Source organism: Malus sylvestris, chromosome 7 (genome assembly GCF_916048215.2).
Source record: "Malus sylvestris chromosome 7, drMalSylv7.2, whole genome shotgun sequence".
In the NCBI taxonomy this organism is placed as follows: Eukaryota; Viridiplantae; Streptophyta; class Magnoliopsida; order Rosales; family Rosaceae; genus Malus; species Malus sylvestris.
The window spans coordinates 18,599-35,135 of record NC_062266.1 but is presented as its reverse complement, the minus strand read 5'-3'; the positions used below and the strand labels follow the sequence as shown (position 1 = coordinate 35,135).

The following is a 16,537-nucleotide window of genomic DNA, read 5'->3' as shown; positions in this document are numbered from 1 at the left end:
CCTGCACCTCGGTGTTAGTGAATAACCAGAGATATAGTACAGGCCTGTATATAATGTCACCTCCCGCACCCTATGCTCACATTGGATTCAATTTAGGTGCACAGTCTTGTCGTACAGACCAGTATAGGTGGTTCCGACTTGTAGGTGACTAGCGAGTGCAGTGTAATACTGTATAGGTCACTTGTGGTGACTCCGGCTAGATTGACTAATGAGCTATGAATTCAGCAGTACAGACCTTTGCAGGGGTTTTGGCTAATATGTTATTTTCCATATTTGGCATGGCATACTTATGTTTGTGGTAATGTGAAGCATGATTTGAATATATATATATATATGTATATATATATTATATTTCTGGGAAAATTATACATGTTTTACAGCGAGGGGTTAGAGCAATTGATAAATGAAATGGTTTTGAAAAGCTTTGTTTTTGCCCACTCATGTTTTCTGTTTTACGCCCTTTCAGGTTTTAGGTAAGCTTGTTCGTTGGTGGCTCACGAGGATTGAACATAGGTTCTGACAAACTATCACAATCTAGGACATCCTTGGGTGTCGTTTAATTAGTACTTTTCTGGACTGAACTTAGGCTACTTACGCTCTGATTGTGTATTCACACATTTTCTAGCACCTATCTTAGCTAGTACTCTTATGAATTCGGCTTTTATTTATTCCTATTCTCTATTATCATTTTTGTTTTCACACTGTGCATATGGCTACGTCATCCTCATGTGACGGCCAGCATGCCCTGATTTGGTCGGGGTATGTCATCGGAGATCTATTGGTCAAACAAACCGTCCCACCTCGTAGGCACGTGTGGCTTTGGCCTAGATCAAAAGTGTTGATGTTTTTGTAGTTACAAATTCATCAAGATTGAAGACGACGGATTCTTGCTACCACAAATTGTTGCTTTCGTTGAAAGCTTGATTCAAACGCTCGAAGAAGGCTCTAGTATTTACGTTTTGAATTTCGTATTACGTACATTTTCCCACATGTTCCTATTCCTAGAACTTTTTATAAATTTTTTGAATAGCTCTGGGAAAAAGATACAATGGCGAGAAATTTCAAAACCACAACGAATGGAAGATCCTACGTTCAATGACACTAGACGATGGAGATCACGACGTGACCCCACGTTATCGCTCTTCGAGGCTCAACGCCACGACCCTAACACTGTGGAGAGCGATCACAGCCATGAAAACAGCGGCAGCGGCCACTGCAGTGCCCATAATGCGGCTCTGGTGACCACCAAGACTGCCAAGTCCTTAAAAACGTCATCCATGATGTGTCAACGTTATTTCTTGAACCATTTTTTTCACACTGGAGCTGAGCCTCTCTCACTCACCATGTGCAAAGAACTCATGCACCTTACTTCATGAATGGGCAATCTGAGAGGAAATGAAAACGATTTGCTTATGAATCTCCTATTGAAGAATTATAATATGATCGCTTGTTGTTCCCATAAAGCTAAGATCATTTGCTTGGCGAATGAAGCAGGTCAACCTTTTTGGCTTCGGCCCCAAAAACTTTTTATCACTGGTCGAGCTTTTTACAAACTTGAAGAACTGGCCTTGGTTGTCCCTTAATTACCCTAGTGCCCAAAGAATCCTCTTACAACAGTGTAGTTTATGTCACGCCCCAATCCCGACATACGACCATAATCGACAAGTGACGTCACCAAATACCTGTATCTCTAGCATAACCCGCCTCCGAGAAATGACAAAACACAACTTAAGATCCAACTACGCAATAATTCTTCATAGACTTTATGGCTTAATCTAACATCCTCGTTAGACTGCCTACGTACCCTAAATAGGGATCAACAATATATCACAATGCATACCATGCAATATGTTCAAGAACCAATGACGAAACACAATATTCTTCTCAAGCCACATTGATCAACTAGAATAATCATAATAATAACATTTGTTGATACACAAAATCAGTGAGGATTTTGGAATAACATAAAGTGTTAAGTTTATGACATTCGCTGGATTGCTCCGGTCACTAGTGTGGATAAGTATGTAAATGGATAGAGATAGGGAAGCAAACACAAGATGTACGTGGTTCACCCAGATTGGCTACGTTCACGGAGTAGAGGAGTTCTTATTAATTGTGAAGCGTTTACACAAGTACATAAGTTCAAGCTCTACTTTAGTGAGTACTAGTGAATGATTTAGTACAAATGATATTAGGGATTATTGTGGGAAAATGATCTCTTTTTATAGAAGAGATTTTCTAGCTTTGTTCTGGCCTTGACACTTGTCATGTTGTGATTGGCCTTTGATATTGACACATATCACCTTGTGATTAGCCTCTTGGTGTTGACACATATCGCCTTGTGATTGGCCGCTTGGTGTTGACACGTGTCACGCTGTGATTGGCCTCTTGGTTGGAGGGAAACTCTTGTGGATCCTTGACGGTATAATGTTGACCAGTGTTCAGTAGTTTCGGGATTGGTCAAGTATGGTACAAACAGTGCTCTCATAAGTTCCCGAGTGAGGGAAATTCCTCGGTGGGGACCTGCAAGATCCAAGCCGCTGAGTAATCATGAAACTTCTAAGTACCGAAATGTGGTATCGTTTTCACTTGCCTTATCTATCTCATAGGTAGATGTGGTATCTTCTTTGGAAGTACTTTTCCTTCATCCAGGGATGATATCTTTAACCGATAGAGATGCACAAGGTAATGTATCAATTTCACATGAAGCTTATTTGTAGTTTCGGACTTGGTCAAGCGCGATACAAACCCTATAGTAGGAGTCCCCCAAGTCTCTAAGCTAGGAGATCTGCCGAAAAAGGTGATAGATAAGGTAAACAATCAAAGTTCCAAGTAATCAATCCCAGATCTGAAGTTTGATTTCGAGTTCCAGCTAATTGTTCTCATTCTCCCTATCTTGCAGGCAGCAAGAATGATAAAGAGAAGAAAAAGGAGAAGAGATGATATGAGATACTTTTGCTTTTGAAGAAGTAACTTTCCACAAGCTTATTCTTGAACTGGGCTGGAGGGTTTTCTAGTTTCCTCTAGAGTATAAGGTCGACTCAAGAATTTGAGGGTTAAAACAAGTCCATCAAATCAATAGTGCGTTCGACCTTGATGATATAGGATATTTTTTATGTTGACAAAGTAATAGATGAATCGGCACCTATTCTGTTTCGCTTGTCTCCACATGCTTCCTTGTATCCTTCTCACTTGCCCTATCTGTTCCTCAGGCAGATGTGGTATCTTTTCTGGAAGCACAAGATATTGAAGATGAGTACTCGAGAGCAATGCCAGGTAAGTAATCAGGCAAGAGGTTATAGGCTGTCAATTCCTGACTAGAAGCTTGATTTCAAGTGCTGACTGATTGCTCTTTTTCTCCTTGTCTTGCAGGCAAGAACAAGGGCAAAGGAAAAGACAGGGAAAAAGCATGATATGGGATACTTTTTCTTTTGACCCTGATGATATGAGATACTCTTGCTGTGGTGTGGCTAGTTTGCAGAGGTATTATTGGGGGGGGGGGGAAGAAAGCTAAGTATTTCGAAAGGCTTCGTTGGGAGTTCCCTCTCGGCTGTGAAGAAAAGTTAAGCATTTTTTTTATTTGCAGGTCTGCCTAGCTGTGGAGGATTGAGGTCGACATATATAGGAATTGTCCCAACAACGAGTAGTAACGCTGTTCATTTACATTTTTCAGTCATAACAATGTAGTGGGAGCTGTAAGATTCACGCGTTTTAACTTTGTCAAAGCACTTTGAAAAAGTGGTCTGTGGTATCTGGAAAGCTGATGTTGCGTGTAAAGATTACGAACAAATTTTATCCAAGGAAATCTGGCTCTCGAAGTTCAGAAAGCGATGCCTTTTCGGTTTTCGAACAAGCAATCATGTTGGGGATTTGGCTCTCGAGATTTAGAAAGCGGTGCCTTTTTTATTTTTAAGAAAGCAATCATGTTGTGAGTCTGGCTTTCGAGATTCGGATAGTGGTGCCTCTTCGATTTTTGAGAAAGCAATCCTGGTGGGAGTCTGGCTCTCGAGATTCAGATAGCGATGCCTCTTCGATTTTTTAGAAAGCAATCCTAGTGGCAGTCTGGCTTCTGAGATTCGGATAGCGGTGCCTCTTCGATTTTTGAGAAAGCAATCCTGGTGGGAGTTTGGCTCTCGAGATTCAGAGATAGGTGCCCCTTTGATTTTTGAGAAAGCAATCCTGTTGGGAGTGTTTTCTCGATATGAGTAAAGGTTGGGCATTTTTGCTAGTCTACCTTGCCACGGAGCACGGAGGTTGACGGATATCAATTATGAAATTAGGGCATCTAAGTTAACTTAGAAAGACATCGTCGGCCCACTGGTCACGCCTTGCTGCGAATGGCGGTCGGCCGCCCTGACTCGTGCAGAAAATTCAACTATTTTTAAAAATTACCAAAAATTACAGAAATGAAGATCTCAAAGATTAGAGCAAGCTTTATACCTGTGGCCAAATCCAATTTGACCGAGAAAAACCTCAATTTTATCCAAACCCGCCGGAACCCTAGAAATTGGGTGACTTCGATTCGGCTTCTCTGGTGCTCCGCCTCCCCTATAGTTGTTTGGGCTTTGTTCTACGCCTCAAGAGGATGCTATAGGTAGTGGTAATCGAAGGAATGCGTTTTAACTTTGGGGGATTGACCTCTATGAACCTGCACACCCACCGATGCGATTTCCCCAATTTCAAGGCTATTTTGTATGGAATTTTGGGGTAGAATAGGTAGAGGGGATGATGAGAAATGATTTCCAAGTGGTAAGGGGCTTCAACTCGCCGAAAATTGGTCTGGAGACCACCGGATTTCCATGGCACCGCTGGTTGGGTTGCACCGGTCAAGAGACCCGTTCCTCCCCCCCCCCCCCCCACTCCTTTTTTTTTCTCTCATTTCCCTCCTTTCTTTATTTCCTCATTGGGCAACCCTCTTTCCTTTCCTTCCCATCCTGTCCGTCCATCCCTTCCTTTCTATTCTTTTCTTTTTATCTCAACCACACACGTGGCATAATCTCAGTGCTTTAGAAAATCTGGAGCCTTCTTGATTAAGGTAAAATTACCGAATTATCCTTAATTTTAAACATTAATAACTCCTTCGTTATTGCTCCATTTCATGAACGGTTTGCGCCTACGCGCTCGTGAGATTGAGCTCTATTCGAAAATATAAATTGTGATATCGAACGATCTACATATTTTAAATAATTAGTTTCCAAACTTCACTCTTTGTAACTAGTTTAATAAAAATCTAAATTCAAATAAATTAATATAAATTTCCGAAAAATAAAAATCTCCATAATACAAATACGTAGATTATAACAGTGAAATCCAGGAATGGGATTTCACATTCTTCCCCCCTTTAAAAAATTTCGTCCTCGAAATTTCCAATATCAAATCACTATCCACAAATGCAACATTTCAAGAAAATAGTGATGTACAAACATGTTCACATTTCGGCTATAGCCAGATTAAGCTAACTCAAGTTCAACCACATTGTACCTCAACTCACAAATACAATCATCATTGCCCTAGCACAACTTCAACACCAATCCTTGCACAATCACAAGGAATGCCACTATCAACAAGAATTCATAATATACTCACGATTATGGCAACCATACCAACCAAATTTGTAATTACAAGCTTCCCCATCATTCCATTTATAGTGAATAAAATCATAACCTCAGTCTACGAGTTTAGTCAAGCTCAAAATAAATAAATAAATAAATTAACGGATAGATCATCATGATTCTCACTCATATACTCAGATTCCCAGCAACATTTATTTGCATAATAAATATTAGAATTCTAACCATGCACATTGGCAAAATATTTATCAAACATCAAGCCACAATCCGAATTGGCTAAATAATTACCAGATTATCAAACCACATCTACCATTGGCTAGATAAATATTAGCATAGTGACCACAAGCATTGGTAAAACCACTTACCATCATTGATTATACACAGCCGTTACCACTATTCTTCCTCAAAATTTCTAGCCACTCACTAGCGATACCAACATTAGAAAATTTTCGCTATACTCCTCATTAGCAAAACAAATATCATAAGTTTCAGCCGTAACCTTCATTGGTCAAATAAGTATCAGAATTGCAAGCCAAACCATCAGAATTGGCAAATCAAATATCAGAAATTCCAGCCAAATTCATTGGAATTTCAAATCACAATTACTCACCACTGTATATTAAACCAATCATAGCCTTGGGTTGTGATTTCATTCCTACTCGTAAAATCATCATGACTTTCATAATGTATTAAAATTTTCAACCATAATTATCATGACCATAAGATTTGAAAATTTCTAGCCATAATCATCATTGGCAAAACAACGATTTCATCATCTTTTTCTTTTATCCACATAAGTGACTAGTAGTCTGGAAAAGATTATAATATACTTGGTCAATACACATCACACATATTTATCACTTCGATAATTTATTCTCGCAGCCTACACATGGAGCTTCTCCCCAGAAACATTAGGTCTTTGTGCCCACTCATCCATTTCTGTGATTTAAATGAAAGGCATTCTAACTACTATTTGAAGTAATAATGACGCACATGAATTTCATACCACATTTCCTAAGATTAAATAAAAATTAAACGAACCACTTAAGCAACGCATTATTAACATTCATAAACAGGAACTCTGCTTCAGAATAAATTAAGACAACGCATGAGCTTAACACAATGATACCCACCAAGAGCAAAGTCACATAAACAACACAAGGTTTCAAACCAACAAGGTCAAACGCTTATGTAGCGTCCCGTCAGAGTTACACATTACGTTACACAAAAACCGTTCCTACACTAAGGTAAAGGTATGAAGACCTACTACCTAAGCTCTGATACCACAGTTTAGACCCATTAGTTGCACCCTTTAACAAATATATACCAAGCCAGTGGTAAATCATCTGAGGCCTTTGATGAAGAAGTTAATCAGCCCCCGCCAGGTAGGCATATAAGTGAGAATATTCTTATTGCTCAGGAGGTTTTTCGATACCAAAGGGTCTACCCACGACGCATCTCCCTAATTGCATCTCTACGCAAGGGCTGGTCGAGCCTTTATTCAATTCATTCAATTTCATTGGCCGGTGTAGCGTTGGTCCAACCTAATACTCATTTCGGATGTTCCCGCCCATTCCCTCCCTCTCTCGGTTGGGGAGAACGCTCCTCCCTCCTCTTTGTCTAGTTGGTCCCATGAATTCATTCGCTTTCAGTGAATAAGATTGATTCTTACGATAAGAGATTCCACCAGGGATGATAACACAACTTTTAAACCAAATTTGTAAATCAAATAATGTGGTGGTTAATAATTGGATTATTAAAGTGTTAATTATCGTGCTTATTTTTTATTGATGACATATCAGTTGGTTTAAAAATTTAGTCTTCATAGCATTATCCTTTTACAAACGGATAAATTTGTACTTAGAAAATTGGGTGTGAAGATAAAGACATTATGATGAGAGAGGAAATTATAGCTTAAAACGTGCAACTAAGGTCATTTTCGTCAACTCCGTCAAAATTTCAGTCAAAATGAGTAATGTCAAAAGAATCATTACTACAATTGAGTTAAAGTTTAGGGACATTTTCTCCAATTTGGTTAAAGTTCATTTTTTTCATTTAGTTTCTCATATTTGCTTCTTGATTCAGCCTTCTGTGCATGTCACGTGACTTATTTGATAGAAATTTTAATGAAATTGACGAAAATGATCATAAATATACGTTTTGATTAATTAAAAGATCGATGAGTTTTTAATTAATAAATAATTCCTTCAATTTGGTTAAAGTGGAGAGAAAATATAGAAAAGTCAAAATCTAGAACCAATGAGTTTTCACGGGATACATATCCGTCAAATCATTGTGTGCGGTGCTTCGATTAGTGGTTTGGGACGGCATCAAAATCAAATCCGAAAGTAGAGAATATGAAGGGTTTTTACAGGCAAAGGAAAAGCAGTAGCGTCGGTGGTACCCCTAAGAAGAAAAAATCCCAATCGGTCGCTCACCCAAAAGCTACTGCTGCCTTTTTCGGCTCAGGTGTAATTTCACACGGCTCTCCGGAGCTCAAAGGTCCGTCTCTCCTCTTCCTTTCATTTTTTTCATAGATTATTTTCTTGTTGTGTGAATATTTGTTATGGTTTTCACTACCCATTTCCTTGTTCATGTATTGTATCCACTCCGTTGCTAAATTCCTTCTAATCTTCCGTTGTTGGGCGTCCCAACCATTTTTGCAATAAAAAAATTTAGTGGACTTGGATTATCATTAAAATTTATAGACCCAAAAAGTATACTTTTGTTGGTTTAATTTACATGTTATTCTGTGTTTACATTAGTATTGAAACCCCTAATTTCCATTGTAACCAGATCTTTGTAGTTGCATGAAATTCAAGTACTTTTTGTCCTCAGATGCAAACTCGCATCAACCGTTGTTGTGGTTGTTCATGTTGAAGTTGTAAATGGATTTGAAAAAAATTAGATGAATTGGTGATTGGAAGGGATAACTTTCCTTAATGACTAGGTTCTATTACTTCTTTCAACTGCATTTATTTCTAGGCACCAAATATGGGCGTAACATATTTTTTTCCCTAGATATTGGGTAGATTTAAGGTATTTAAACATCCAAAATAGAGCAAAGAATGTGTAAAACTTGAGAGTTTGGACTTGTTTCCATTATTTACCTCAAGGGGGCACCGATAGGCACTAGTAGATAATGAATCTTACATAGCTAAAAATTTAAAGGGAGTTGGACTAAGATTGATATCTAAAGGCATCTTAAATTTTTGTATTAGGATACAACTGCCCCTAACTTTTAACCCTTGGAGTTTTGAAACTTCAAAGTAGCCTCATATATTGGAGTTCTCATTGTTTCTTATGGTACCGTTTGGTACATGGGATGAGACGGAACGGAGTGAGACAAGGCGTTTCATCCCACGTTTGGTGCGCCTAAAATGGGTGGAACGCGCGGTTCCACGGGACGAATTTCGGGTGAATTTTCGTTCCGCCTCACCCCCTGGAACAACTTGTTCTACATCCGTGGAACACAAAATTATAACCTCTCCATCTCCTTCTTCTTCCTCCTTGTTTCCGTCTGAGGGCATCTTTGCTCCCTCTCTGTTCCGTCCCGTCCTGTCCCGTCTGCATACCAAACGATACCTATAGGAACATAGAAGGTCAAGTTTCAATTTATTGTTTGGAACTAATACATACCCTAAACCCTAATTTATCATTGTTTTACAATAGTCTGTTTTTCTATGTATTCTTAAATTTCTCTACCGTGGAATTAATACATACCAACAATGTACACGTGATCAAATATTATTGGTGTATACTTTTTGGTACTGGGACCCTAGGTACAGAAGATTTGAGGTTATTTTTTTTGTGAAACCAATTTAATTTTTTTAATTTTTATTTGAAAAAAAAAACAGTATAGAAAAGTCAGGAGCGAGAACCAATAAGTTTTCATGGGATGCATATCCATCAAATTATTGTGTTGCAGTGCTTCGATTAGTGTTGGTGGTACTAGTATACTGCGTGCTGCTGATACGACAGGCCAATTCTCACACCGAGTCGGGGGAATGGAGCTGCGAGTCGGAATCTGAGATCCGGGTCCAGGCCGAGTTCGGACCGGGCCTTATCACTCTGGATGGTCATGCCGACGACTGGAAGGATATCGATGGGTTCGAGTTCTCCCTCCTCCCTGCTCTTGACCCAGATGCTGAAAACGAGTACAAAGGTGGAAAGATGACTGTTAAGGTACTCGTATTGTTACTGTGATTTTAAAAATCTTAAAACAATCCTAAATAATCTTGGTTGATTTTGTTTTTGTGTGTCTATGTATAATGTTTTTGAGTTTTGTTTTTCTTATATTTGATGCACAATTAGAAATGGGTTTATTGCAGGCTTTGCATGATGGCCGTGATGCCTTCTTCATGGTTCAAGTTGATGGGGACTACGCTTACTCTAAGGGGTAAGTTTTATCTAGTGTATGAATATTTCATATCTTGGTGGTCAAATTTTAGGGTTAAGTACGAATAACTACCCAAACTTTTAGGGCGATTCCAAAGTAGTGTCAAATTTTTAAAACATTCCAAATAACTACTCAACATTTTAACATTTTGAAAGTTATACATATGTTAGGTCACTGATGTTCAATCAAGAACTTACTAAAATTAAGCTATGACGTTACTAGAATTCAATGTTGAGGTGGACAATTACTAAAGTAGGTTTTCACCAATTGCCATCTTTAGTGCTATAATCCCCAAATCGACCCCTTTTAGCCAAGTTAAACTGTAAATTTTGCTTAGCTAAATTGCGTTTATTTGGAGATTCAAAGCACCATAGACGACTTGAGAGTTCAAACACGCTTCATATTTGACCACGTCATCGCTTAACGGTAGTGAACCTAACAGATGTCTATTTTCAAAACTTTAGGTAGTTATTTGGAATGTTTTAAAAGGTTAGGACCAATTTGGAATCACCCCCAAAAGGTTGCGTAGTTATCCAGACTTATTTTTACTAAATTGTTGGGGACTACGCTTACTCTAAGGGGTAAGTTTTATCTACTGGATGAATATTTCATATCTTTGTGGTCAAATTTTAGGGTTAAGTACGAATAACTACCCAAACTTTTAGGGTGATTCCAAAGTAGTGTCAAATTTTTAAAACATTCCAAATAACTACTTAACATTTTAACATTTTGAAAGTTATACATATGTTAGGTCACTGATGTTAAGTCAAGAACTTACTAACATTAAGCTATGACGTTACTAGAATTCAATGTTGAGGTGGACATATACTAAAGTAGGTTTTCACCAATCGCCATCTTTTGTGCTATAATCCCCAAATCGGCCCCTTTTAGCCAAGTTTAACCGTAAATTTGTTTAGCTAAATTGCGTTTATTTGGAGATTCAAAGCACCATAGATGACTTGAGAGTTCAAACACGCTTCATATTTGACCACGTCATCGCTTAACGGTAATGAACCTAACAGATGTCCATTTTTCAAAACTTTAGGTAGTTATTTGGAATCTTTTAAAAGGTTAGGACCAATTTGGAATCACCCCAAAAGGTTGCGTAGTTATCCAGACTTAGTTTTACTAAGTTTCAGTTTTATTTGAACTTTGATTTGGTTATAATTTTTTAATTTAATAAAACTTGCTCAATCCAATTTTCATTTTAAAATTGAATGTTTAAAGCTTTTTATTATTCAGTATTGGTGGCAAGAGTTGCAATTTCTTTTACTTTTTTTGTTTTGTTTTACAATTACTGTCGTTTTTACCCTCATATATTCTTTGAAGATTATGTTAGTCGTCATTGTCTGGTAAGTTTCTACTTTTGACGACATGTTGGTTGAATTGATTATGTCTAAGTGCATGTTTTCTTGGATTGCATTACCAGTTAATTATTTCATGCTTTTTTTCTTAGCAAGACACTTGTTGAGATTTGTTTTTCTTCTTTGATTTAGGGACAACAATAAATGCCCATCTGTTGCCCTCATGTTTCAAATTGGCAGAGATTCAACTTATCATAGCGTAAGTTACTCCACTGGCCTGTTGAACCAACAATGGAATATGGATATACTTTTATTTTTCTATCAACTTATACAATACTGGCCATCCCTTTCTACTTGGTCGGGAATTCAAGTAAAATGGATTTTTGTGTTGCTAGATGGGTGGCTGCAAGGAAGGAGTTGACTCTTGCACAAACAAGACCTGCAAAGGCCATGAAGTTGACATTATGCACTTCTCAATTGGAAATGCTATTCCTGGACGACTCTATGGTGGAAACCCTATAGACAACAGCAATGGAAATGGCGGTGACAGGTGCGTTCTAGTACAACTCATTCTCTTGAATTTATTGCAATGATCCACTTGTTTGGGAAAATGGATTCTGTTTTATCATTTCTAAACTCCATTTTATTATATTTTCTTTTTATCTTTGTTTCAACAGGTTTGGTCATTTGGTTGATCTTTATGCATGGAATCCGCATTGTAGATACCTAGATGGAATTGGTTCTTCAGGTATTTTTGGGAGTTATTTATCCTACTACTACTTTAATCTCTATTTCTTAATGGGCATGAGAACCTACATATACAAACAACAACAACAAAGCCTTTTCCCACTAAGTAGGGTCGGCTATATGAATCCTAGAACGCCATTGCGCTCGGTTCTGTGTCATGTCCTCCGTTAGATCCAAGTACTCTAAGTCTTTTCTTAGAGTCTCTTCCAAAGTTTTCCTAGGTCTTCCTCTATCCCTTCGGCCCCGAACCTCAGTTTCGTAGTCGTAAATTCTAACCGGAGCGTCAGTAGGCCTTCTTTGCAAATGTCCAAACCACTGTAACCGATTTTTTCTCACCTTTCCTTCAATTTCGGCTACTCCTACTTTACCTCGAATATCCTCATTCCTAATCTTATCATTTCTCGTGTGCCCACACATCCAACGAAGCATCCTCATCTCCGCTACACCCATTTTATGTACGTGTTGATGCTTCACCGCCCAACATTATGTGCCATACAACATCGTCGGCCTTATTGCCGTCCTATAAAATTTTCCCTTGAGCTTCAGTGGCATATGACGGTCACACAACATGCCGGATGCACTCTTCTACTTTATCCATCCAGCTTGTATTCTATGGTTGAGATCTCCATCTTATTCTCCATTCTTTTGCAAGATAGATCCTAGGTAGCGAAAGCGGTCGCTCTTTGGTATTTCTTGATCTCCGATCCTCACCCTAACTCATTTTGACCTCCATTTGCACTGAACTTGCACTCCATATATTCTGTCTTTGATCAGCTTAGGCGAAGACCTTTAGATTCCAGCACTTCTCTCCAAAGGTTAAGCTTCGCATTTACCCCTTCCTGAGTTTCATCTATCAACACTATATCGTCTGCGAAAAGCATACACCAAGGAATATCATCTTGAATATGTCTTGTTAACTCATCCATTACTAATGCAAAAAGGTAAGGACTTAAGGATGAGGCTTGATGTAAACCTACAGTTATGGGGAAGCTTTCGGTTTGTCCTTCATGAGTTCTTACGGCAGTCTTTGCTCCATCATACATATCCTTTATAGCTTGGATATATGCTACCCCTACTCTTTTCTTCTCTAAAATCCTCAAAAGAATGTCTCTTGGGACCCTATCATACGCCTTTTCCAAATCTATAAAGATCATGTGTAAATCCTTTTTTCTATCTCTATATCTTTCCATCAATCTTTGTAAGAGATAGATTGCCTCCATGGTTGAGCACCCTGGCATGAACCCGAATTGGTTGTCCTAAACCCGTGTCGCATGAGACCCTACATATATGATATAAAAAAGGGACTAGGGAAAGTTGCTACAAGAGTTAGGAAATCATTAAGGCACATTAAGTTTTTGAAATGATATTTCAATGTCAAAGATGATAATCTCGCAAGTTTGGTTTATTTTAAAAAGTGATCTCATTCATTATCTTGAGTATCTCTGGCCTAGCTAGCAACACTCAACTATTATCTTCTGAAACCCTCCTCCCCCCACGTGCAGAAAACTGCTTAAGTTTCAGTGATCAAATCATTTAATTTATCTTTTCTCATTGTCAGCAAATGATTCTAGCGCACAAAATGATTGGAAAGGTGCTTGGTGGCACAGTAGCTTGAATGTTCACTCAGGTAAATTGGTATATCATCTAAATATTATATAAAGATGGATGTAACTGTATATGTTGCACCTTCAGAAGAGAAATGTATAACTTTGTGTTAATGGTCCACCGCTGGAAAGGTCCATGAATGTGACATGAGCTTGAATTATCTATTTACCCTCCTTAAACCCAAAGATATGTTTTTTCCCCTCAATGTTAATTAATTAATTTTTTTTTTTTTTGTTTGCTGTTACAGGTTTTGTGGAAGAAGATAGCCCGTATTCATCAGATGCTCAGAAGGGCACATTTTATTTTGAATTCTCAAGGCCTCTGAGAACTATGGATCGTCTCCAACAGGTTCACTTGATGCTTTTAAATTTCTAGCGACCTGGAATTTAGTTCTTTTCCCTATTAAATTTTGGTACACCTTGTAGCATGTGTTGTGAAAGTTGCTCATTGTTGAACAAAGAGGATGACAAACACTACTTAGCATTCTTGCTAGTTGAAAATTCATTTATATCCCTAGGACAAGATTGTTGCAATCATGTAATGATCCTTTGCTTTGTTTTTTTGTTCTCCTTTGTTATTTTACTTACAAATTTTTTTTGGCAATTTAAGCTATAACTCTCTTAGAATATTTACATGCTGTCAAAACATACTGTACAAAAGGTCTTTTTCGATTGATTACTGACAATACTGTTGATCCTCCTTTAAAACTTCAATTTGAAATTTGTTTGCACATCCATCTTATGTAACTTGAGACTAGACATATTACATAGTTGAAATAATGTTATTATTGGTCTATATATATATATATATACATATTTATATTTATAGATTCCCCTCTGTTAAACGAGTTTTTTTTTGGTTCGCTCTTGCAGGACGTTCAATTCACAATTGGAGGATCAAGTAAGATGTCAGTTGCATTCTGGTATCCTGTAGATAAAAAACCGTGGCATGGCTCTGGACACTATTCTATTAGCTGTGACTGGGTTCCCTTAGATATCTCTTCAAGAAGTTCTCTGCTGACCACAGCAAGACCAAGTAGCTCGGTTAATGCTGCCAGTGTTTTTGCCCTTCTCTTATCAGTAATCTCGTTGTGTGCTTCTGTCTTTATTGGGTATTGGGTCGTGAAACCCAAAACTTTTCAGTTCACTCCCATGGAAAATCTTTAAATAGCATTCTAGGTGTGGGATTCTTCTCAACTACATGTCATTCTGGATTATTTTTTAATTCAAAACTGAGCGGCGTTTTAGGATTCATACAGTCGATCCCACTTAGTAAGGTTACGTTGTTGTTGTAGTCATTTGTCAGCTTACTTTAACATTGCTACTGGATTTTCTTCATTGGTCAATTCCTTGCTTTTGGAACCGTGTCCGCTTTGCTCATTGTGTGGTTCAGTGTCTATAATATGTGTTCCATTTTTTTTATTTTTTTGGGAGAACACAGAAATTCGGATATCACCTATTTGTGCCTCAATATTTTGAGTGAGTGTGGTAACCAAAAGTACCGGCTATTGGAGGGGCGACACGCGGACTAAAGCAGCCCAGTTTAACGAAACTGTCCTTGTAATGACGAGACACCACTTCAAGAATCTCTCTGGGCAGAGGAGACACCTCTGTTTGGCTCTTGTATTTGTTACGACTCGTGTTGGAAGGAGTAACCCAATACCAGGGCCTCACTCAGCAAAGTTGACGGGCCCTAACAGAGATGCTTAAGCCATCTCTAACTCGAAGGTGCTATGTTTAGCCTTGTTCAGGGTTATAATTCTCTCAGAAATTATTTTTAAATAACAGTATTATATCATATTTATATACTATTTTCAATTGAATGAGTTATTTTTTAGCCCTCCCAAGAATTTATTATTTTTAAGTTTGTTCTTAAACTTTATTGGTTAATTGAATTAAACTACTACATTAAGTTTGTTCTTAATAATTTTTCAAATATGATTTTCAAGTGACACGTGTCGAGATGTAATTGGTTTAGACATTAATTCAAAGATCACCATTTAATTGAAATCAACTTAAATTTTTTTTTAGTACAAAATACAACTTAATTGAAATACAACATCTTAAATATTAAAACTACAACTTAAATATTAAATACTACAATAACTAATAATAATGATCTTCATTTGTTATTGTTGTAGGAGTATAGTCGGATGTTGAAACCAATTCCCGTCGGGTCATAATTTCCCTTTTTTCCTTTCAAAATATGTCTTACCCATTGAAGTATAATTTGTAGTGTCCCTTTCCATGTTCCTATTATTATCTTCTTGTATTTGTTTTGCCTGTTCTTTGTGTTTCCGCTTCCTTTCTTCTACAACAATGGCATTTTGCTCCTCTATTAATCGAAATGAGGAGGCCATTTCCTCTTGAAAGGCTAACTCCTCATTTTCCTTCAATTTTCTAGCCTTATTTCGTCCCACATCCCTAGGTATGGAAGATTGACCTGAAGACATATTTTCTTCAAGGAGATACTTTTGCATGTCCAACTGAATTAGCGGAAAAATTTCTAATCACCAGCGTAGGACCAAATTTTTCTTGCGGTGAATCTTGAAATAACACCTACCCTTTACAAATTTCCCAATAACCTTAATGAGTAAAGGGTTTTTTCATGTCATCCATATACAATTGCTCCGCTTGGTTTTCCTAGAAAATAAAATTACAAAATTAAAGGAAATTAATTTATGAAATTAAATGTAATATAATTAAATATTTAAAAGAACTTGTGAAAACACTTACTTATGTTATAACTTGTATCTTAAATATTATATTTTATTCTCAAGGCACGTGAAATGACTATTTTGCCCATGAATGGATGTCTAAATTTATTTATCGAGCCTTGACTCGGGAATTATATCCTCATACTTTCTTAGTTTCTTTATTTTTGTACGTAAGTTTACGTAAAAATCGAATTAT

At 37.6% G+C, this 16,537-nt stretch overlaps 1 protein-coding gene across 2 annotated transcripts; it reads left to right on the top strand.

Annotated features, from left to right (window-relative positions):
- Positions 1-7,840: 7,840 nt before the first annotated feature.
- Positions 7,841-14,986, top strand: LOC126629214 (uncharacterized). Of its 2 annotated transcripts, XM_050299167.1 has the most exons (9): positions 7,843-8,072; positions 9,499-9,755; positions 9,902-9,969; positions 11,466-11,532; positions 11,669-11,823; positions 11,951-12,021; positions 13,579-13,647; positions 13,873-13,973; positions 14,498-14,986. In XM_050299167.1, exons 1-9 carry the CDS (start codon positions 7,928-7,930, stop codon positions 14,789-14,791), a joined length of 1,227 nt encoding a protein of 408 aa, XP_050155124.1. In that variant the 5' UTR covers positions 7,843-7,927; the 3' UTR covers positions 14,792-14,986. The 2 variants fall into 2 exon arrangements, with proteins under 2 accessions (XP_050155125.1, XP_050155124.1); XM_050299168.1 differs by lacking the exon at positions 13,579-13,647 and having other exon boundaries at positions 7,841-8,072.
- The last annotated feature ends 1,551 nt before the right edge of the window (positions 14,987-16,537 follow it).

Coding starts and splice junctions, on each gene's coding strand:
- LOC126629214 (XM_050299167.1), top strand. CDS start 7,928: ATGAAGGGTTTTTACAGGCAAAGGAAAAGCAGTAGCGTCGGTGGTACC. Junction 9,756..9,901: donor GTGGAAAGATGACTGTTAAG/GTACTCGTATTG, acceptor GGTTTATTGCAG/GCTTTGCATGATGGCCGTGA. Junction 13,648..13,872: donor TAGCTTGAATGTTCACTCAG/GTAAATTGGTAT, acceptor TTGCTGTTACAG/GTTTTGTGGAAGAAGATAGC.